The 25,135-nt window shown below is 37.0% G+C and overlaps 1 protein-coding gene across 7 annotated transcripts in view; it reads right to left on the bottom strand.

Annotated features, from left to right (window-relative positions):
• The window catches only part of N4BP2 (NEDD4 binding protein 2), a 112,308-nt gene that overhangs the window by 35,637 nt on the left and 51,536 nt on the right, over positions 1-25,135 (bottom strand). For 6 of the 7 annotated variants that reach the window (XM_034958472.3, XM_063603533.1, XM_063603534.1 and 3 more), the window contains 8 exons: positions 21,052-21,140; positions 19,717-19,793; positions 15,202-15,357; positions 10,915-13,292; positions 10,013-10,098; positions 9,020-9,065; positions 6,901-7,097; positions 1,300-1,418 (listed from right to left, as the gene is read on the bottom strand). In XM_034958472.3, the coding sequence (XP_034814363.2) occupies positions 1,300-1,418; positions 6,901-7,097; positions 9,020-9,065; positions 10,013-10,098; positions 10,915-13,292; positions 15,202-15,357; positions 19,717-19,793; positions 21,052-21,140 (3,148 nt within the window). Of the gene's footprint in view, positions 1-1,299; positions 1,419-6,900; positions 7,098-9,019; positions 9,066-10,012; positions 10,099-10,632; positions 13,293-15,201; positions 15,358-19,716; positions 19,794-21,051; positions 21,141-25,135 lie in introns of those variants that run through there. The other variant, XM_063603535.1, reaches the window with a different exon arrangement.

The following is a 25,135-nucleotide window of genomic DNA, read 5'->3' as shown; positions in this document are numbered from 1 at the left end:
TTATTAAAGACTGAAAGGAAATAAACTAACCAGAGTTGAAAATATACTAACAAATTTTAAGAGAAAGATATCAGTAAAAAATAAATGATAAGACAGCATAAAATAGACTTTGACCAATAAACCAAGATTCTCTCTCTGAGAAGGTACAAGCCCAGAACCTTCAAGGTACTAAGTTCTTTAAACTTTCCACAGCAGAGGGAAAAATGGCGGGCTGCCAGTTTATTTTATTAAGCCTGACACCAAATAAAACACTGAAACCAAAATCTGACAAAAATAGCCCAGGAACAGAAAAAAAAAATCACAGACCAACACCATTTCATTACTATTGTAAAAATACCAATGAATTAGTAAATCAATTCCTACCTGCATTAAAGGAAAAAAAAAATCTGAAAGTAAAGTAGGTTTTATTCCAGAAATCCATTATTGTGATTGATATGAAATATATTAATAAACTAAAGATCAAAATCTATATTAGATTCTCAAAAGATTCTCAAAAAGTACCTATTTAAAACAAGCTCTTGTGAAGAATTTAAGAAAAATACATGATCAAAAGTATGTATTTTTCAAACCAGAGCATTCCTGATATACCTAACATAACACTACAATAATTAAAACAACACGGTGGCAACTCAGGATCTAACAAATAGCTCAATGGAATTAAAGTCCTTAAAATATATATTTGGAGATGTAGAATTACTGGTTATGTTTTATATAAGTGGGCAAAGATGATCCATTCATTTGGTTAGTCATTTGGAAAGACAAGTTAAATCTCTAGCTCATTTATAAATCTCTACCTCATACCACATACATAAAAAGGTAGACATTTAAAATAATAAAGAAAAATTTTTATAATATTAGGACATAACAGACTCCCTAAATAAAACATAAAACTCAGAAACAATAATGGTAAAGATTTTCTGTCCTGTAACCAATCTCCCAGATACTGAAGGACAACTGTATTTTGAGACACAGAGAGAGAGACCATGTTTACATAACTTATATTACAATATATTGTTATAATTGCTCTATTTTATTGTTAGTTATAGTTGTTAATTTTTTACTGTGCCTAATTTGTAAATCAATTCTTATTTACAGGAAAAAAACATAGTATATAGAGGGTATATAGAGGGTTTGCTATATTCATGGTTTCATGCACCCACTGTGGGTCTTGGAATAATACCCACAGATTAGGAGAGACTACTGTAGACTTACATTATTTTTGTTATCAGAAAAATAAACATGGCATATGCTTTCAGTGACATCAGAGTAGAAACTACAGACAATCCTTCTAGCACTCACTTGTGGTCCTTGAAAATGTCCACCAGAAAATTTTGGTTAATGGCTGGAAATATCTTAAAGAGCTGCTTCTCCTTTAGTTTAGTGGCACAATCTTTTTCAAACATAAGGGTCTCCCTTTTCTAAAACAAAAACATAAAAATCATGTTCAAGATGAAATGTGTAATACTAGAAACACTGACCAAAGGCATGGTTAACTTGTTGCAAAACTACTGATGATTTAAAAGCAATCACAGACTTTCTTTAAGGATTAAAGGCTGAAATTAGTAATACGAGTACTCTTGCACTATTTATTTATATCTCATTTTTTGCAAAGTATTTGAAGTTGCTTATAAATATACACACACACACACAATCACATGTATACATGTATGTGTGGGCATCTGTATGTAAATATATATACACATACTGTCACACATGTATATCCAACACATTGAATCATTAAAAGGATGAAGATATAGAGGCATATATATACATACACACACATAAACAGGATAAAAATTAATGAAGTCGGAGAAAATAAAGATAAAATATAAGCTAAGGCTAGCAGTATTAGTATATAAATGCATGCCACAAAATCCTGCACAATTGCTACAAGTAGGCCACAAATTTAGTTCTGAGACTCTTAGTGGCCAAAGCAAAGGGGAAAACAAAGATTCTCAGTGTCCATAAAATAAAAACAAACCAGTTGCTCAGAAGTACAGCTTTTTCTGGTACTGAGACCTGAGAGAAATTTCCCCATGGGTCCTCATAAAAGTGACACTATGTGATGCTGTGAACATCGTCCTCAAAACATATTCTCCTCAATGGGCAGAAACTACAGTGTACAAACAAGCTGCAAATTCAGATTGACAGAAATCTTGGAATTCACAATTGGTTTTTTTTCAGTTTTTCACAAATATATTTACTCCAAAATAACTGTATAAGAATTATATTATTACTCACATTTCATATTTGGATCTGCTCTAAACTGTCAGACAAAAAGAACTTTCCTAAAAATATGCTATTTTAATTCTAACCTAAGATGATAATAAATATTCTTAAACATTGTGATGTAACAAAATAATTTTGTTTGCTACAAAAATGCTGATGTCTGAAAAATAACTTCCTATACAGTTTCAAAGGCAATAAAATGACTGAAAATTCCTAAATTTAAAAATTACAATAGCTGAGGTAGGAGGATTCCTTGAACCCAGGAGTTCAAGACCAACCTGGCAACACAGCAAGACCCTATCTCTACATAAAATTGTTTTTTAAAAACTGGCCAGGTGTGATGGCAAGAGTCCCAGCTGAGGTGGGAGGATGGCTTGAGCCCAGGAGGTCAAGGCTAGAGTGAGCTCAGATGAAGTTACTGCACTCCAGGCTGGACAACAGAGTGATACCCTGTATCAAAAATAAATAAACAAAATAATCTGGGAAAATGCTAGAATTGTTATTTATTTTAGAGCTTAACCATACTTAGGCCATTTATAACACCAAACAGCAATAAAAGAGAAACCACAAGAGGTGACAATATGACTAAAAAGGAGTGATAAAGCTGAACATGCAACAAGAGTGATGGAAACAAGCTACCTGAAGAATTTAAAATATTTCTGGCTGGGTGCAGTGGCTCATGTCCATAATCCCAGCACTTTGGAAGGCCAAGGTGGGCAGATCGCTTGAGCCCAGGAGTTCGAGACCAGCCTGGGCAACATGGCAAAACCCCATCTATACTAAAAATATATTTTATTTTTGGCCAAGCGTGGTGATGTGCGCTTCTAGTCCCAGCTACTTGAGGGGCTGAGGTGACAGAATTGCTTGAGCCCAGGAGATTGCGCCACTGCACATTCCAGCATGGGCAACAGAGTGAAACCCAGCCTCAAAAAAAAATAAATTAAAATATTTCACATTTTACTTAAGATATGCATGTAATCTAAACTTACTAAAAAATTCAATCATCAGATTTTCTACCAATCTATCGGGTCAAAGTTTCTAAACTATAAATTCTGAGGTTTCATCAATGAACTAAAACCTTGTAACCTTAATCATCTTAAAATTAATTATTCTATTCATATATTATGTCTAAAGTTATATTTTTTGCTTTAAAAAACATATACAAAGTATATTTCTCCTTTGGGGACAAAGAGTGAGGACAGCATCAGGAAATTATCTGGCTGAGTGCAGTGTCATTTACACTTACAATCCCAGCACTTTGAGAGGCCAAGGTAGAAGGACTGCTTGAAGCCAGGAGTTCGAGACCAGCCTGGGCAACACTGCAAGACCTCATCTCTATTTGAGAAAAAAAAGAAAGAAAAAAAATTATCTTTCTCAGGCTGCATGTGAAGGTAAAGGTGGGTATCCTTGGGACAAAGCCAACCAGCTTCTATTATATTACCCAATCTACAGAAAAACAAGAAAAGGCCAGGTGTGGTAGCTCATACCTATAATCCTAGCACTTTGGGAGGCCGAGGCAGGTGAATTGCTTGAGCTCAGGAGTTTGAGACCAGCCTGGCCAACATGGTGAAACCCCATCTCTTCTAAAAATACAAAAATTAGCAGGGCGTGGTAGCAGACACCTGTAATTCCTGCTACTTGGGAGGCTGAGGCAGGAGAATCGCTTGAACCTGGGAAGTGGAGGTTGCAGTGAGCCGAGACTGTGCCACTGCACTCCAGCCTGGGCAACACAGCGAGACTCTGTCTCAAAAAAAAACAAAACAAAACAAAATAAAAACTAGCAGGGCATCGTGACTCACACCTGTAGTCCCAGCTACTTGGGAGGCTGAGGTGGGAGGATGGCTTGAGCCCAAAAGGCAAAGTTGCAGTGAGCTGAGATGGTGCCACCGCACTCCAGCCTGTAACAAAGCCAGACTGTGTCTCAAAAAAAAGAAAAGAAAAAGAAAAACAAGCAAAAATCACTGATAGCAAAAAAAAGGAGAAAGTTGTGAAGTCAAAAGATGCTCATTTGTTCACCTATTACATCAAGATATTAAAGGGAGGGTAGAACTGTAAAGACAAGTTTTAATAGTGGAAAATGGCATTTCAATAGAAAGTATCACACCATTTAAGCCTAAGTGTTAGGCTTTCCTTATTTTATTTATTTATTTTTTTTTTTAAAGAAAATCCATTGCTGGCTGGGTGCTGTGGCTCATGCCTGTAATCCCAACACTTTGGGAAGCCGAATCACTTGAGGTCAGGAGTTCAAGACCAGCCTGGCCAACATGGTGAAACCCTGTCTCTACTAAAATTACAAAAATTAGCTGGGTATGGTGGCGCATGCCTGTAATCCCAGCTACTTGGGAAGCTGAGGCAGGAGAATCACTCGAACCCAGGAGGTGGAGGTTGCAGTTGCCAAGAACGCACCACTGCACTCCAGCCTGGGTGACAGAACGAGACTCAAAAAAAAAGAAAAAAAAAAAAAACAGAAAGAAGAAAGAAAATGCATTGCCTCAAATTAATACATATATTAATTGAAGAGGCTATTTGACAGGACACTAAAATTTTAAGATCTACTGAAGAGGTTATTCCTTGGATTGCGTTAGGATACAAAGATGGGAATGGCAGTATATTTCTAATTTAGTTAACCAAGATAAATTTAAAAAATAAATATGAAGGTAGAGCAATCCCTATGCCTTAACTGGATGTATTACAGCCAAATATAAAGGTGCTCCTTTGTGCAGTCAAACGAATAAGAAAGTGTTAAAATGTTTTAAGAACACCATCTAAGAATTATTCTTTTCCCTTGAGAATTAGACTAAATAACCTCTAAGATGTTTTCCCTTTTGACCTGGAATTCTTTAATACTAATTTTCAGAATTCCAGAAAAGAGTAAGATGAAATCCAAATGAAATCTACTGCAAGTATGGCTTCATATATTTAGATATTTTGAAATAAAGACCAAAAATAAAATTCAAAGTGAAGGTTCTATTTGAAAAGGAAGAGTAATTTTTTTAATTCAAACTCATAAGTTTCTAAAATTTTTCTCTAAAATATTTTGTTTTGGCCAGGAATGGCGGCTCACGCCTGTAATCCCAGCACTCTGGGAGGCCGAGGCAGGTGGATCACAAGGTCAGGAGATCAAGACCATCCTGGCTAACACGGTGAAACCCCGTCTCTACTAAAAAATACAAAAAATTAGCCAGGCGTGGTGGCAGGCACCTGTAGTTCCAGATACTCAGGAGGCTGAAGCAGGAGAATGGCATGAACCCGGGAGACGGAGCTTGCAGTGAGCCAAGATTGCACCACTGCACTCCAGCCTGGGCAACAGAGCGAGACTCCATCTCAAAAATATATATATATATATTTTCTCAGAGATAGACATCTTTAATAGTAAGATAGACATTTCTTATTACTAATATATATAATTATCTTTAAATAAGATTTCCTTCATGTTTTTATAGAAATAAAAAATAGAGGTAAATATTAAAAGCTGAAAAAGATGCAGCTGGCTGGGCATGGTGGTTCATGTTGATAATCCCAGCACTTTGGGAAGCTGAGGCAGGAGGATCACTTGAGCCCAGGAGTGCAAGACCAGCTTGGGCAACATGGCAAGACCCCATCTCTACAAAAAATAAAAGTAGCCAGGCATGGTGGCACATGCCTGTGGTTCCACCTACTTGGGAGTCTAAGACAGGAAGCTCACTTAAACCCAGGAGGTTGAGGCTGCAGTGAGCCTTATTGTACCATTGCACTCCAGCCTGGGCAACAGAGCAAGACCCTGTTTCAAACAAATAAAATTAAAAAAAAGAAAAAAAGAAGAAGATGCAGCCGGTCAGGCACAGTGGCTCATGCCTTTAATTCCAGCATTTTGGGAGGGCAAGGCAGGTGAATCACTGACCCCAGAACTCGAGACCAGCCTGGGCAACATGGCAAAACTGTCTCTATAATAAATTCAAAAATTCGTGGGCATGGTGGCTCATGCATGTAATCCCAGCACTTTAGGAGGCTAAGGCAGGTGGATCACTTGAGGTCAGGAGTTTGAGACCAGCCTGGCCAACATGGTGAAACCCCGTCTCTACTAAAATTACTAAAAATTAGCCAGGCATGGTGGCACACATCTGTAGTCCCTGATTCTTGGGAGGCTGAGGCAGGAGAATCGTTTGAACCCGAAAGATGGAGGTTGCAGTGAGCCAAGATTACACCACTGCACTCCAGCCTGGGCAACAGAGCGAGACTCCATCTCAAAAAATAAAATAAAAATACCCAGGCATGGTAGTCCCTGTTACTCAGGAGGCTGAGGTGGGAGGATCACTTGAGCCCTGGAGGTCAAGGCTTCCATGAGCTGTGATCACGCCACTGTAGTCTAGTGTGGGCAACAGAGCCAAGACGATGTATCAAAAAAAAAAAAAGGTAAAGAAAAAGAAAGATGCAGCTCAATCACCTATACAGTTAAATCTAAAACAACACAAACTTAACATGGATGGCTTATAGTTGAGTATTAACTAATTTCCCTGAAGCAAAAACCTCCAGCTTCAAATTATACTTAAAATATTTTTCAATTTTAACATTAAATTCAATCAGGTTAAATATGAATTCTAGACTAGAAAATACTTTGAAAAAATCACAAAGTAAACATACACAATAAACCAGAATCAGAGACAGTAGCTTAATATTTATATTAATTCATACCAAATTATGTTTTTCCTGTAAGGCAATTTCTTCTGACATTATTTCTCTGAGTGATACTTTTTTAGTTTGAGTATTCCAATGATCCAATAAAGGTAGCATTTCAGATGCTGTTAAAGTCTTCAGTAATTTTTTGCCTGTTCTCTGAGATGATTTTTGTTCGGGATTATCAAGCCCAGTATGTCCAACCAAGGAAGGATCTACAAAGTAGTATAAATACTGTCATACTCTCAACAATAAATGTATAAATTAAACATTATTCACTCTGTTATATTTACCTCAGAGACCAAGGAAACAGTTTTTTAATTTTCAGTTTGTAAATATAACACAACTCTGAAATTGTAAAATACATCTTCACGTCATTGCAAGTAAGAAATAGTATGTGTTAATGCAGCAATATTTTAAAAGAGTAATGATCTGTGTATAATTTTTTTTTTTTTTTTGAGATGGAGTCTTGCTCTGTCGCCCAGGCTGGAGTGCAATGGCGCAGTCTCGGCTCACTGCAACCTCTGCCTCCCAGGTTCAAGCAATTCTCCTGCCTCAGCCTCCCAAGTAGCTGGTATTACAGGCGCCCGCCACCATGCCTGGCTAGTTTTTGTATTTTTAGTAGAGACGGGGGTTTCACCATGTTGGCCAGGCTGGTCTTGAACTCCTGACCTCAGGTGATCCGCCCGCCTTGGCCTCCCAACGTGCTGGGATTACAGGCGTGAGCCACCGCACCCGGCCAGTCTGTGTATAATTTTAAACTGACTCAATGCTTTCCACTCTTTTTCATATCATATCAACCCAAAACATAGTGACACGTATACAGGACACTGGTAAATAGAGGAAGTTATAGCCAGCTGGAAGTGAGCAACCATAACAGCTACAGTCAGCTCTGGCCACCCATTCTAAGGACCAAGAAGATCGATTACTTTGGCAAACCTGTAACTCAGTGAAGGCACACAATAAAGAGTGGGCAAATGATATTCAAAATAAGGAACTGAACATTCTAGGAAGTTCACAACAACAGAATTTAATGTGTAACATTTCAACTTCTCAGAGGAGTATCAACACATTCTGATACATTCCTCTGCTGCCCTAGAGAGTGAAGAAACAATAGACACTGGCATTTGCACACCATCCTTTGGGCACCTCTATCCCTACATCAGCTGTAGCTCTTGAGGCTATGACATGAGCACAGGTCTGGACCAAAGTGGATCCTAAGAATCTTCAAGGTGAAACTCCTTGCCTTGGTCCCAGTGTGGACTGGACAACAGAGGCATGTGGAGGAACTCAGGCACAAAAGGAGGATGCTTAATAACAGGTCTGCCACCCTGCAACAGTCACTGAAGACAACGCTATCTAAGAGAAGTCATCTGGAATCAAATATTTTCAAGTTGGCAGGATGTACCAAAAAGCAGGCTGGGTTTTGTGGTTTAACAATACTGACATCAATAAAAACTTTGAATAACCAAGTAATATTTCAATGATGTTCTTGATCAAACACATGAACACTCTGTTGCTCTCAAACCAAAAGTTTTCTTTCATGCAGAGCAAAACCTCAACAGGAAATGCTTTGAGAGCATACCCTAGGTGTTCCACAGCACTCATGAAAGTTCAATATACATTATAGGGGCTTTTTTCCCCTTTAAGTTTTATTTTATTTCATATCAATAAAATATTAAATATTTTTAAAGAACTGGCTGGGCGCAGTGGCTCATGCCTGTAACCCCAGGACTTTGGGAGGCCGAGGTGGGCAGATCACCTGAGGTCAGGAGTTCAAGACCAGCCTGACCAATATGGTGAAACCCCGTCTCTACTAAAAATACAAAAATTAGCCAGGTGTGGTGGTGCGCACCTGTAGTCCCAGCTACTTGGGAGGCTGAGGCAGGAGAATTGCTTGAACCCAGGAGGCAGAGGTTGCAGTAAGGCAAAATGGCACCACTGCACTCTAGCCTGGGCGACAGAGCAAGACTCCATCTCTAAATAAAAAAATAAATAAATAAATAAAACTGTTATTTGCAAATCAAAATTTGTGGGTACCGTATTTTGTGGAAGTAATTTAGAATGAGTTAAAATTCAAACACACACACACCAAATTTCAACATTAAGACATTAGAAATAAAAACATGTGCTTTACCTTGCATAAACTTGCCACAAGACATCTCTTCTTGTCTTTGTCGCTCCTAAACACAAAAGCCAGGCAAGAGATTGGCAAACAGGGAGTGCATTAGTAAACAAGGATACAAGGTTATATTATTTTTCTCTAGAAATCATTTCTCCTTGTATAACTGTAAACCATTCTTACTCAATCTAAGTAAAACAATAAAGTTAGATAATAAAAATTATGAAGTATGACTACAGCTACATATTTTTTCCACTTCTAAAATGGTAAAAATACTGCATTTAAAAAAAAAATTTCTTGTTATGAAGAATGGTCTGAAAAAAATTTTTAAATAAATTAAAAACTGTCTTTGAAATTTAACCAATCAGCATTGAAGTCTTTAATTCTGGGAGTGAAAAACTCACTGTTTATAATTATTTTCTTAAAAAAAAAACAGGTCAGGCACAGTGGCTCATGCCTATAATCCCAACACTTTGGGAGGCCAAGGCAGGAGGATCACTTAAAGCCAGGAATTCAAAACCAACCTGGGCAACATAGTGAGACCTCGCCTCTACAAAAAAAAAAAAATTACCTAGGTGTGGTGGCAGGCACCTGTATAGTCCTACCTACTCTGGAGGCTAAGGCAGGAGGATCGTGTGCCCAGTAGTTCAAGGCTGCAGTGAGCTATGATTGTGCCACTGCACTCAACCAGGGCAACAGAGCTAGACACTGTCTCTAAAATAGAAAAAAGATATAAAAAAAAATCAACAATTACAATGAGCTCCATCGCTAATTATATAATTTGGCTGTCTGGAAATACTTAAACTACTGAAAAGAGAGGAAAAAAAAGACAGTAATCTGTTAAATGGTACAAGTTCATTCTCTCTCAAAGTCAAAATTCAATAGAACTCTTCCATCTCAAAGCCAAAATTCAATAGAACTCCTTAATATTATGTGGTAGATTTTACTGAAATTCAAAGGTTCAAAATGGACAAAAAAGGAGCTCTTTATAAAAAGAAGCCTACCAACCATTACAGATTCTTTCCATTTCTCATGAATCACTTTCGCCAGATTCAGATCTATATGAACCACACAATCTTCAACTGTTAGAGACCCTTGTGGGGGAAGGGGGAGGGAAGAAAATGTAATCATTACTCATTATATATTTGCAGAAAACATACTAAACCACCTTATGCATCACAAAACTAACTTGTACTATTAATTCCTAACTTATGCTTCTATTTACTAAATCTTAGAGTACTTTTATTTATGTTATATGCTATGTTACTGTCTTCACACTTCTTGACTACTGCAGTTATACAAAGCTTCACAGTAAATCTAAGTTATTCCTTTCCATGAGTCTAAATATGTTTACTTTATTCATTTCTATTAGTCAAGACTTTTCAATAAATATGTTCTAAAAAATTAATCTTGTCTTAAATGTATCTGGAGTAGCACCAAAGGATTTTAAAAGGTTCATCCGTACAATTAAGTGTGAAGTAAATACCAGAGAAAACGTTCAAACTATGTATGGGATAAATACAAACTCCATATAAATATTCTCTATTTCTTCCTATTGTATTTTTTAAAGTCCTCCAGAAATGTGTCAAAAATAAGGCACTATGTGAAGTTAGGCAACATAAAATTACTTTTGCATTTCAGTTAACATAGAATATAATTTTACAATCAAAATAGAACTCTCTAGCCAGGTACGGTGGCACATGCCTATAATCCCAGCTACTCTGGAGGCTGACGCAGGAGAATCACTTGAGCCTGGGAGGCAGAGGTTGCAGTGAGCCGAGATTGAGGCACTGCACTCCAGCCTGGGCAACAGAGCGAGACTCCATCTCAGAAAAAAAAAAACACAAAATAGAACCCTCTGTAGTCTAGTCACACAAAGACACACACATTGTCATTTACTTTTTCCTTACCTGAATCAATACCAACAGGACCAAATAATTCATTAAGTTGAAAAGCCAGTTCAGGGGGTAATGCCAATTCCAGACAGTCTATGGTCAGAGATTTGGCCATCGCTGGAGTGGGATTCAATATCTCGGTTTTATCTTCCCCACTAACTCCAGCTGATAAACTACTTCCTGCCATTAGAATTTCCTTCATTTCCTTCTCATCTTCATTCATAAATTCTTCTTCATCTGAAAATTTCACATAATCCTTTGGAAAATTTTCATTTCTCTTTATTTCAAGAGAATCAGTAAAATAAATTTCTTCATTTAATTCAAGATTTGAAGTACTAGATACAAAGTTAAAAATATCAGAGAAATGTGAAGGAGAATGTATGTTGTCTCCAGTCTCTGTGACTACTAGGTTTTTTTCTGTTTCACTCATATCTTTAGGAGTAGTAGCTTTTAGAATACCTGGAAAGGACTGCTTACTGCTATATAAAAGTTCTTCCTGGCTGTTAGGAAGTATGTCATTATTATTCTTTAGACCCACAGCAGCACTGGGAAATATACTTGTCATCGATTCATGGTTTTCAGGAGTGACAGCTCTCATTTCCGCCTGCTCTGAGTTTCCTCTTTCTGCATCACAAGTAGACTGTGAGTCAGCGTTACTAATACCAATCCCATGGCTTAACTCTGGCACAGGAGAATTAGAATTCTCTAAAGTTCCTCTTTGGCTAATAATTTCTTTCAAATTCAACCCCAGAGAAAAAGGCCCAATTTGTGATCCATCACACGATTTTTGGAAATTCTCAAACTCTGTATCCTCACATAACTTAGTTTCAGAATCCAACAAAAGGCTTGTGGCCCAAATAATATCTTTATTACACCTCTCATATAAGTCTTTCAGGGCTTCTAATGAAAAGGATCCAAACAGTTTACAAAGAATGTTAAGATTTTCAGATTCATCTGCACTGGTAAGCTCACTTTCTTCAACAAACGTGCTTTTATCATACATTACTCTATATGGAATTGCTTCTTGAACGTCTGATTTTGTGTTAATATTGAAAACTTTCGGCTTAAATCCATCTAATCTTCCTGTTAATACTTTGATAGAATCTGAAATGCTAATTTTATTCTTTTCTATTTTCCATAAAAGAGCAAAATCCTGTGGTTCAGTCTGGGTGCACATGCCTACTTCTTTTCCAGGGTCTCTCTTAGGCATTTGCTCTTGACATTCAGCTAACGTGTGTGGTTCTACTACTCCAGAAACAGTTGGTGCACTATTGGTAAAAGTAAGAGGCAAGGATGTGTGTTGCCCATGACTCTTTTTACTTAGACAAGTCTGACTCTCACAGGTCATTTCACTGAGTAGCATTTCAGAACTTCCTAGATTGGAGCTACCCAATGTCTTTAGTTTTTGAGAGCTTGTGCCCCAACAGGCCTCATGTGCTGTAGATAAGGATATTTCATTCATTTTGTCATTTGTTCCAATTTCTAGGTTGGGCTCACTTAAACCAGTCTTTGGCATTCTTGATCTGTGTTCCCTCTGAGCTAAAGAATCAGATGAAGGCCAGTCACCCATAATGTTGAATGAGTTTTTGTCAATATTTTTATAAGCATCATATTTATAGCTATTGAGTGGCTCTGAAGCATCATCACACTGTGACTTTCTGCCATCCTCTACACTTTCATGTGGAGATCCTCGTTGCTGGACACAATCTGTATTCACAGATACACTGTTAACTAATTTGTGTGACTGAGGGTAATTATACTTTTTGTCGCTTTGTACAGATGAAGTTTTTTCAGTTTTTCTGTTCCTTTTTGTCCTCTGACCAATAGTCTTATCAACTGGCCAGTCACCAACAAAATTTGATAGCTCATGTCTTGGGAACTTTTCCAAAGTCGATTTGCTTTTTTGTTTCCCAAAGGCTTTTTTCGTTACTGTTGCTCTTTCTTCCACTATTTCACCAGGTGAGGATTTTTCATTTTGAAGTGGTCCAGTATTTGCAAGATCACAGTCTTCTTGATTATTTTCACTACAGCAAGTACTAGGTGATACTCTCTCCATAGAACTATCTGTGTCAGTTTTACTATACCCTTTTACAGCCACCATTTCTATTTGCTCTTTTTCACTTTTGTCTGTTGCCTGTAGTTTGCTTTCAGAGTCAGAAAAATACATGTGTGGAGTTTCCAGAATTAAAGCACTTTGAATGCTAGGATTCATATCACTTATTTCTTTTCTTCTTTTGTTTAAATCTGCATTAGAGAGATATGCAACATTCTCAGGTAACATTGTTTCTTTGGTTACATCAAGATTCTTCTCTTCAGTGAACTCTAGATGCTTCAAAGATGAAGATAAAATATTTTCTTCTTTTTCAGAGATAATATCTTCATTGTCTCTTGGGCTGTAAGATTATTTTAAAGAGTATCATGAGAAAGTCTCTTAATGCTACCATCAATACTATGATTTAAAGAAGCATTAATTGACAGACAGGGCACTTAACAGTTATTCTGAAAATTTTATAAATAAATTACATTAAAATTATAAAAGCTAATTCTGATCTTTCTCTAATACCCTGTGAACACATTACATTGTTGTAACCCCATTACCTAGCATGATGCTTGGCATATATGAAGCACTCAAACTTTTTTTTTAATTGAATAGTACATATGAGATTTTCAGTTTAGGTGTTAATTATGCATTAAAGTTAAAGCTCTGAATTTGTTCCCAGGAGAGGACACCACTTTTCTGGCTTCTTTCTGACCTTAGTTTTACATAGCTAAGCATATGTAAAATAGGTCTGATACCGAGGAAGCTTCATTTACAAAGTCACAAAGGGCCAACCAACGCTATTTGCCCGATTAAGAGAAATTAGAGAAAAAGAGCTTTCATTTGAAATGTCATTTGGTAAGATTTTTTAAAGCCATACTTAATGTTAATTTCAGACTCAGAGCACTTGTGCAAATCATTATACTCTCAACTTTAGTTAATTTTTCTCGATTAAATTTGTCAATGCATTTCCTCTTTTTTTTAACTTCAGGAGTGCTCGAAGTCCCAACTCTCGCAGGATGCCTTCCTAAGTGAAATCATACCTAACGCTGAGTTTTCTATGTGTTAGATGATGCTACTTTAAGTCCCTTGCATGTACTAATTCATAATCCTTATAAGATTTTTATGAGCAGAGTGTTATTACTGGCATTTTAGAAATGAAGAGCTGAAGTACAGAAAGATTTGTAACTTGTCAGAGATTACAAAGCTTTGGGACTTTTTGAACCCAGGAAATATAGCTCAAGAGTCCATGCTCTTAACCACTTTGCAACACTGTTTCTCAATCAAAAAAGCATTTATAAATTTTCTCTTCCCCATTCCCAACTCCTTTTTAACAGAAGCTCTCTATCCCTTACCATCAAAACATATGGATAATTCAGACCTCTGGTTTCTTCTTTACTCTGTCTGTCAGTTAATGCTGTTTTTATTTATTCAATTGTTTATGTGTCTTCGTTGCTAAACAGAATCAGTGCTACCTTGGATTGCAAATTGTCAGAAGGCCATGACTTGTATTACTTGGTAAAAGTGTACTGTTAATAATTTTTATAACACTAGCTTGAAAGAGTATTTTCATTAAAACTTAAGGAAATTAAGAAGTGATTTGAGTGGATACAAAATAATAACAGCGAGAAAATAAGGGAAATACTGGATTAGCAGCAAGCGTCAAGTAAAACTGGCAGGAGAATTCATAGCATAATCACGGACTCAAAACTCTGAGGACAATAAAAGAACTGTCATGTCATCTCTCATATGAATTTGTACTTCTCTTGATAACTACATATATCCCACCACAGGTAAGACTATAAGTAAATCCTTAAAAATAACAAAAGTCCACCTTATTTATTTATTTATTTTTTGAAATGGAGTTTTGCTCTTGTTGCCCAGGGTGGAATGCAATGGCGCAATCTCGGCTCACCGCAACCTCAGCTCACCGCAACCTCTGCCTCCAGGGTTCAAGCAATTCTCCTACCTCAGCCTCCCAAGCAGCTGAGATTGCAGGCATGCGCCACCAGCCAGGCTAATTTTGTACTTTTAGTGGAGACGGGTTTCTCCATGTTGGTCAGGCTGGTCTCGAACTCCTGACCTCAGGTGATCCACCTGCCTCGGCCTCCCAAACTGCTGGGATTACAGGTGTGAGCCACCACACCCAGCCAAGTCCACCTTATTTTTAAAGTTTATCAGCAATGATTCCACAAGCTCCAAAATTATACCTTTTAAAAATTATATTTCAAATTGAATTTTGTACATAAGGCATTTTAACCTACCTAGTGCTTCTATCCTCACAAGAATATGCACACAACTCAATACGTTCAATTTTCTCTGGAACCGAAGAACTCATAATTATTGGCACTGAAACAAAACGTTGATAATGTTCCAACATTCTTGTTATTTTTTCTTTGCTTACCCCATGAATGTTACGCCTGAAAATTCCAGGGGAAAAAAGGGTTGAAGGAATATTGATAATTAAGTTTTTAAAAATCAGAACATATGTCTAGGAAAACAATAATATATTTCTAATAGATAAGAATATCAAAGCTGCTTTATTGTGACCACAATATATACAATTTGATTCTAATTTTCATTTTATTAAGGATTTCTTAAATTATACACTTAAGTTCAAACAAAGAAAAAAAATTCTAGTATTTGAAGTTTCTAGATGTTCAAATATGAAGTTAGTTGTTTATGTTTTCACTCATGGTGCCTTTTTCAAAAATGTTTTTTATTATAAGCTCATATTTGGTTGAACTTAATATATGAGAATTCTGAGGCCTTCAACTCGGAGTAGTTTCACACAGCATCTAGGTTTATACCTGCCAGGAGGCCAGATGTTATGCTTTAGCCCCTCAAAGGTTTGGTCTTAATGAAAACATCTCAATTGCAACTTTCCTGTCTTGGGTTGAATTCAAGGCTTTGTGACTGGATCCCAGGGATAATATATGCATTTGCCAGTTGGGCAAATCTGGCTTTCATATTTACCTACCTCGATCTTGTCTGGTTTCAGATCACAGAGAAGCAAAGAGATAGAAAATATGAAAGAGAGGTTAAGAGTCATAGGAGCCAGAGCCAAAAGTTCTAGTATACATCTAATCTAAGTCCCGGAAAGAGAAGAGAATGCATGGGACGGAAGCAATGTAAAGAAAAATGCTGAGAATTTTCCAGAACTGATGAAAAACACCAATCCCTTAATTTCAGAAGCCAACAAATGCCAAACAAGATAAAAAAAATAAGAAATCCATAACTAGAAACATAGTACTGAAATTGTCATTCACCAAAGACAAAGAGATATTAAAAGCAACCAGAAATTTTAAAAAATCATTTTAAAACTAGTTATCTACAAAGAAACAATTAGAATGACAGATGACTTAACAACAATAATAATGTAAGTCAGAAGGGAGTGAAGTGTTATCTTCAACAACAGAAAATAACTGTCAGTATAGAATATACATATCCAGCAAAAGTATCTTACAAGAATGAGGGCAATAAAAAGATCTGCAGATTTTAAAAAAAGAATTTGACACCAAGCAGACCCTTACTGTAAAGAAAATTCTCAAAGATGAACATCAGGCAGAAGGCAATTCCCAGATGAAAGGTATATGATGCAAGAAAAAAATGAAGCAGAAAGCAATAACTAGATGAATAAGTGAAAATAAACACTACCTGTATATTCTGGACAATGAGAGCATGTAAATTGAGAGGGAGGCAAGTGTCAGAATTAAAATGTTTTAAAGTCTTCGTATGCGTGAGGAGGAAAGCCAAGAAAATGGTTTGACTTTAGATTTAAAGTCTGCACAATTTCCAAATTAGTAGAGAAGAAAAAAATTTAATACAAAAATTTGGAAACAATTTTAAAAATTTTAAATAAGGCATGATAGGAAAAAAATCCAACTACATCATTTTCTATAATAGAAGAACAATCACAGAAAAGGTGAGATAAACAAAAAGCACAGAATGAGACAAGATCAATTATATGAATAATTCTAAGAAACAAGATCAATTATATGAATAACCAAAATAACCATAAAAGAACTAAGTTTATCAGTTAAAAGTCAAGGTGGACAGAGTGGATTTCGAAAAATCCAGCCATCATGCTTACAAGAGATACATCGAACATAAAAATATTCAAAGTAAAAGTATGAAAAAAGAAGTAACAAATACTAACTAAAAGGAAGCTGATGTAGGTCTATCAATATTAGACAAATTACACTTTACAACAAAAATCACTACTAAAGACAAAAGAAAATCACTAGAAAATAATAAAAGGTTCAATTAATTAGGGTGATATAAAAATCTTAAGCTTGTATACATTTCAAAAACTACCCTCCAAATATGTAAAGCAAACATAGGCAGAATTATAAGGAGAAACCACAAGTTCAACATAATAAAGGGAGATTTCAACATTCATCTCTCAAATACAGGAGATATGAGTAACAATAAGCATGATTTAATGGATATATTAACACATTGTAATCATGTACATTCTTATCAAGCAAATATGAAATGTATAAAAAATCAACACTTAACTAGGCCAAAAAAATCTTATAAATGTCAGTGAAAAATACAAACTACACGACCTGACCTACTGTAGTTAAGGTGAAAACCAATTTTTATAAAAGACAAAACACTCATCTGTTCAGAAATTTAAAAACACAGTACTACATAACCCAAGAGTTAAAGAATGAAATTAATCATAATGCAAACTAGAAAATAACTAAATAAGACAAAAATAAAGTATTATATATTAAAATTCTGAGAGCAGCTAAAATAATACATATCAAAATTTTATTTTATTGGGAGACAGAGTCTCGCTCTGTTGCCTAGGCTGGAGTGCAATGGCACAATCACAGTTCATCACAGCCTCGACCTCCCAGGCTACAGCAATCCTGCCACCTCAGCATCCGAGTACCTGGGACCACAGGCGAACGCCACCATACCCAGCTAATTTTTTTATTTTTTGTAGAGTCAGGGTCCCACTCTGTTGCCCAGACTAGTCTCAAACTCCTGGGATCAAGAAATCCTCCTGCTTCAGCTTCCCAAAGTACTGGGATCACAGGCAGGAGCCACCACACCTGGCATACATAGGGAAATTTTAACATCAAATGTCATATTAGAAAATGACCTAAACCTTCAAGTAGAGAAGTTTAAAACACAAGAGAATAAAAAAAGCAAAATTGATTTTTGAAAGCAATAAAGGTAGAATAATGAGAAGCAGAAATTAATTAAACATTAGAAAACTTACGATGGAGTTCAAATAAAGCTGAGACTTGTTTATCTGAAAAGGCTAATCTGATCTCTGATGAGAATAACAAAGAAAAAAGAAGGAAGATAATATAAACATACTAAGATTGCAGGAGGGAACTTAACTGCTAACACAGTAGATGTGTAAACAGTAAGAGACTACTATAATTGCTTTAATAGTCTTAATAAATTTGGAAACGTTGCTATAATGGAAAAATTCCAACTAAACATTCTCACAAAGAAAACATCAGATCCAAAGAATTTTTAAAGTAAATTCTAACATTCAAACTTAGATAAACCTAGAAAAGAAGAAAAGAGGAGATACTTCCCAATTAATTTCATGATCCTAAAACTATGATATCACTGTCAGGCAAGACAAGTCAAGGAATAAAAAAACTGTAGGTCAATCTCATTTATTTATAAAGATGCAAAAATCCTAAATGAAATATCAGAAAACCAAACTCAGTAATCTATCAAAAGGAAATGAAAAGGAAGTAGTGACACATGCTACAACATGGATGAGCCTTAAAAACATTATGCTAAGTGAAAAGATGCCAGACACAAACAGCCACATATTGTATGTTCCATTTATATGCAGTATACGCAACAGGAAAACCCATAAATACAGAACACACATTAGTGGTTGCCAAGAGGAGGGGGGAACTAGAGTAACTGCTTGTAGGCATAGGGCTTCTTTGGAGGAAATGGAAAAGTTCTGAAATTACATAGGGCTGATGATCACACAACACTGTGAATATACTAAAATTAGGTTGTCCTTTAGTACTAAAGTTAGTTGAAATTGCCAAGAAAAAAAAAAATAGCCTAACCAAAATGACGTTAGGGCTATCTCTGTGGAAGTATAGAACACAAAGCAAAACACACTGTACGTCCATGCCTTGACTAACATTTTTATTCAAGTCAAGCAATTGAATAAAGAAAAAAGTATAGCCATAGTGGGAGGCAGGCATGGAGTGAGATATCTGGACAGCTGGATATTTGCTACCTTTTCCATCTCTATATCCGTACCACCTTCTAGTGCTCTAAATCACTAAGCAGCTACGACAATTCGCCCCTCCCAGTAGCACATAGTTCAGGTGTGCCAAATCCTAGGGTCTGTTCTAGCTTTAGATATTAACATATGATTCAAAGTAAAAAAGTACAGGCTGGGCATGGTGGCTCACACCTGTGGTCCCAGCACTTTGGGAGGCAGAGGCAGGAGGATCGCTTGAGGCCAGGAGTTCAAGACCAGCCTGGGTAACATGGCAAGACCCTGTCTCTATATTTAAATAAATAAACAAATAAATAAAACTCAAAAAAGGTAGTAAGATACTGAGTATATAATACAAGGGGAATTTTTACTGTAAATTAACTCAATTTTAGAAACACAAAGAAACTCTTCATAAAACTGGACAAAAAGCCGTAAGCAATAGAAATTAAGTTACAATCTAATCAATTCATTCATCATTTACAAGGGGAAAAATCTAAACGGACCTTGTCTGTCTGTCGTTATATAAAAAGCATGTTAGGTAGCCTCCAAGTTTTACCTTGCAAGTTCCTTTGGTTTAAACTTCCACCATGTGTCTGGTTCCCGAAAAAGGACTTTATATTTGTGTTTCTGAGACTACATACAACAAAGACAAAAACATTTTAAAATAGGTATTTCCAAGAAATCAAAATTATTGTTTCCAAATATATAGCATGTAAAACGTAGATTATCTAATCTTGATGAGTGTGTTAAAATGGCAAAATATACAATCACTTTAACCCAGCAATTAACTATTAGAAATTTATGCTACTGATAAATACTTATATAAGAGCATTTATTTATATAATACATACATTAGATATATGCCAGGATAGCCAGTTTTCCAGTATTTGTAACAGCAAAAGAATACAAATAACTACGTGGCTATTAATATAGAACTGACTAAATAAGTGAAGGCATAACCACAAGATGAAAATACTACACAGTAATATTTAAATTCTACATGTGCTAATGACAGAATGTTCTTAAAAAAAAATGTTAAGACAGGAAAATAAAGAATTTTCGGCCAGACATGGTGGCTCACGCCTGTAATCCCAACACTTTGAGAGGCCGAGGTTGGTGGATTAACTGAGGTCAGGAGTTCAAGACCAGCCTGGCCACCATGGTGAAATCCTGTCTATACTAAAAATATAAACAATTAGCTGGGCGTGGTGGCGGGCACCTGTAATCCCAGTTTCTCAGTTTCTGAGGCAGGAGAATCGATTGAACCCAGGAGGCAGAGGTTGCAGTAAGCCGAGATCACGCCATTGCCCTCCAGCCTGGGCAACAAGAGCAAAACTCCATCTCAACAACAACAAAAAAAGGTGGGCAAAAAAGAGCAAGAAGGGCAAGAAGAGGATTAGGTATAGGTCAGGTAAAGGCAAAGGACTTAAACATTAAAAGAAATCTGGCAAATTCAGAGAAAATAGCTGAGTTTACAGAATGCTGAATTTCTCAGAACAGCAAAATTTCAAAAGAAATTTAGGGAAAAACAAAGGACCAACAAATTTTGATTCTGCCAAGTATGAGGAAAAGGAAATAAATATATATAATATATGTACAAACAAAAAAATAAAATTATAATTTAGTACCACTACCTTTTCATAAAAGACCCCAAAAAACAAAACAATCTTAGAGTTCAAAAATTGAATTTCAGAATTTAAAACTTTAACTTTATGGAAAAACTCAGCTAAATGGCCTAATTTCCTCATTTTGCTGAACACCAATGAAAGCTCATTTACAGACTATCCAAGGTTCTGAGATTCTTAAGTGCTTCAGATTCACTTTCATAATTAATGTTCCCCAATAATTGCATACAAACTGTTATAAACTTATGACAACTTATGGTACTAACCAAAGCAACATATGGTTTCATTTCCCATGCCTGTAGGTTTGTATTATCTATAATTATAGGAGATATCTTCTTCTCAAATGCTTCTTTTGCTGAAAAACATAACATAATTAAAAATCATTTTTTAAACAACAATACTAAGTATTATGATTTTCAAAAAATCTGATCTTTTCATAATTTGAAAATCACGATGTGCTAATTTTACTCACTGCTCAACTTCTAAATATCCCTTTGAGGACATAAAAATTAAGTAAGTATGGGTTGGCTGGGCATGGTGGCTCATGCCCATAATCCCAGCACTTTGGGAAGCCAAAGTGGGCAGATCACTTGAGGCCAGGAGTTCGAGACCAGCCTGGCCAACATGGTGAAATCCCATCTCTACTAAAAATACAAAAATTATTTGGGTGTGGTGGTGCCCACCTGTAGTCCCAGCTACTCAGGAGGCTGAGATAAGAGAATCACTTGAAACCAGGAGGCAGATGTTGCAGTGAGCCAAGATCAGGCCACTGCACTCCAGCCTGGGCAACAGAGTAAGACTCTGCCTAAAAAATACAAAACAAGGCCGGGCGCGGTGGCTCATGCCTGTAATCCCAGCACTTTGGGAGGCCAAGTCAGGCGGATCATGAGGTCAGGAGTTCGAGACCAACCTGGCCAACATATTGAAACCCCGTCTCTACTAAAAATACAAAAATTAGCCAGGTGTGGTGGCACGCACCTGTAGTCCCAACTACTTGGGAGGCTGAGACGGCAGAATCACTTGAACCCAGTATGCGGAGGTTGCAGTGAGCTGAGACCACGCCATTGTACTCCAGCCTGGGTGACAGAGTAAGACTCCGTCTCAAAAAAACCCCACATATTAAGACTGTCAAGTAAGAGAGAAAGACCTTGAGTAGAAAAATTAAAATCAAACTATAGTCTTGAGTTTAGTTAATAATAATAAACGAATTTCTTAGTTTTGACAAATGTATCCTCGTTATATTAGATGTTAACATGAAGGATAAATGAGTGAAGGGTATACAGAAGCTTTCCATAGTATCTCTGCAACTTTTCCATATATCTAATATTCAAAAATAAAGTTTAAAAACAAACAACAAAAACAAATGGACAAATTTACACACACACAATGTAATGATCTGAAATAAAGAAAACATTATAATACACCATTGCACAAGGGATTTTCTTACCTTTCTTCCAAAGGAATTAGACCAAACAGGAAATTAATGATGTACCACAACAAGTAAGTCTTACAAGTAATTTATTTGGAAGTTTTCAAAGTTCTGCCCAGTCTCTAACAACTCACTAATGAAGAAACAAAGAACCAATTTAAAAATGGGCAAAGGAGGCTGGGCACGGTACCTCACACCTATGATCTCAGCACTTTGGGATACTGAGGCGGGCGGATCACCTGAGGTTAGGAGTTCGAGACCATCCTGGCCAACACAGTGAAACCCCGTCTCTACTAAAAATACAAAAATTAGCCGGGCGTAGTGGCTTGCACCTGTAATCCCAGCTACTCAGGAGGCTGAGGCACAAGAATCACTTGAACCCAGGAGGCAGAGGTTGCAATGAGCCAAGATCGTGCCACTGCACTCCAGTCTAAGTGACAGAGCAAATATGAATAGACATTTCTCCAGAGAAGATATACAAATGGCCAACAAACACACAAAAAGATGTTCCACATCATTAGCCATCAGAGAAAAGCAAATTGAAACCACAATGAGATACCACTTCACACCTACCAGAATAGGAATAATCAAAAAAACGGACAATAACAAGTGTTGGTGAGGATGTAGAAAAGTTGAAACCCTCATAAATTATTAGAGGAACATAAGAAGGTATGATTGCTTTGGAAAACAGCATGGCAGTTCCTAAAAAGGTTAGACATAGACATGTGTATTTGTTTATAGCAGCACTGTTCTTAATAGCCAAAAAGTGAAAACAACTCAAATGTCTATTAACTGATGAATAGATTAATAAAATGTGATATATCCACCCAGTGGAATCTTACTCATCCATAAAAAGGAATGAAACACATGCTACAACATGGATGAAGCTTGAAAACATTATACTAAGTGAAAGAAGCCAATCACAAAAGTCCACATGTTGTAGGAAATGTCCGGAATAGGCAAATTATCTATAGGGACAAAACACAGACTGGAAAGAAATGAAGAGTGACTGCTAATAGGTACAGAATCTTTCTGAGATGATAAAAATGTTCTAAAATTTAGCGTGTTCTAAAAGTTGCAGCAAAGCCAAATTAAATAGAGTGTATTAACGAATGCACAGCCCTGAATATTAAGTTCTAAAAACTACTGAATTATACAATTTAAATGGATGATTTGTATGGCACATGAATTTTGTCTTAACAAAGCAGTTTTAAAATGAATTCCGCCTATTAACATATATTATTGTTGCTGTTATAAGGGCATGCTGAACCATGCTAACACTTTTTTTTTTTTGAGACAGAGTCTTACTCTGTCACCCAGGCTGGAGTGCAGTAGTGGGATCCTGACTCACTGAAACCTCCACCTCCCAGGTTCAAGCAATTCTCCTGCCTCAGCCTCTCAAGTAGCTGGGACTATAGGTGTGCACCACCATGCCCGGTTAATTTTTGTATTTTTAGTAGAGATGGGGTAACGCCATGTTAGCCAGGGTGGTCTCAAACTCCTGACCTCAGGTGATCCATCTGCCTAAGCCTCCCAAAGTGCTGCAATTACAGGCATGAGCCACCGCACCCAGCCAATGTTAACACTTTTCACCTTCATTTAACTTTCACGACAATCCTGGGAGTTAAGTATTATTATTCCCTTTTACAAAGGGGACACTGGGCCTTGGAAAGTATAAGTAAATTGCACAAGATCATATAGCTAGTAACTGGTGAATCCAAGGGTGATCTTCATCACCAAATCATACTGCCTCCTTTGGTTTTAGTTATGTTGGCATTTTCAGATTCCTGAATTCTTAATCTTTACTTCAAAAAAGAATATATAAAAATTTAACAATGTCTGAAGATGGCAAACCCAAGAATCACCTTTACAGTACACTTATCATAAAAGACTGAGGGCCAGGTGCGGTGGCTCATGTCTGTAATCCCAGCACTTCGGGAGGCTGAGATAGGTGGATCACAAAGTTAAGAGATCGAGACCATCCTGGCCAACATGGTGAAACCCTGTCTCTACTAAAAATACAAAAATTAGCTGGGCGTGGTGGCATATGCCTGTAGTCCCAGCTACTCAGGAGGCTGAGGCAGGAGAATCGCTTAAACCCGGGAGGCAGACATTGCAGTGAGCCAAGATCACGCCACCGCACTCCAGCCTGGCAACAGAGCAGGACTCTGTTTCCAAAAAAAAAAAAAACTGAGGAAAATACAGTCCCTATATCTTAATAAGATTCTCCATAGAAAATTCAAACTATGCAAATAAACATTTAATGATAAAACTATCTTCACTGAATAGACAGTTACACTAGCAAGGAAACTAAATTTTTACCTATGATGTCCCCACAGATTCAGTTTAGAGAGTCGTTTTTATTCTCACACTATCTTCCATAAAAAGTAAACCAATCGCCAGGCGTAGTGGCTCATGCCTGTAATCCCAGCACTTTGGGAGGCCGAGGCAGGTGAATCACAAGGTCAGGTGTTCAAGACCAGCCTGGCCAACATGGTGAAATCCTGTCTCTACTAAAAATACAAAAATTAGCCAGGCATGGTGGACGCGCCTGTAATCCCAGCTACTCAGGGGGAGGCTGAGGCAGGAGAATCGCTTGAACCTGGGAGGCAGAGGTTGCACTGAGCCGAGATCACGCCACTGCGCTCCAGCCTGGGCAACAAAGCAAGACTTTGTCTCAAAAAAAAAAGAGTAACCCAATCTAAGGAAAACCAGTGGTTAACTGGTCAAATTCCATTTCTGGTTGTTCAAATTCCATTTTAGAAAGCAGTAACCAGGCTGGGCATGGTGGCTCAAACCTGTAATCCCAGGACTTTCAGAGGCCGAGTTAGGCAGACCACTTCAGGCCAGGAGTTTGAGACAAGCCTGGCCCTGGCCAATGTGGCAAAACCCCGTCTCTACTAAAAATACAAAAATTAGCC

This window comes from Pan paniscus, chromosome 3, assembly GCF_029289425.2.
Source record: "Pan paniscus chromosome 3, NHGRI_mPanPan1-v2.0_pri, whole genome shotgun sequence".
Classification (NCBI taxonomy): Eukaryota; Metazoa; Chordata; class Mammalia; order Primates; family Hominidae; genus Pan; species Pan paniscus.
Note: the sequence above shows the minus strand (reverse complement) of the source record. Positions and strands in the feature narration are given on the sequence as shown.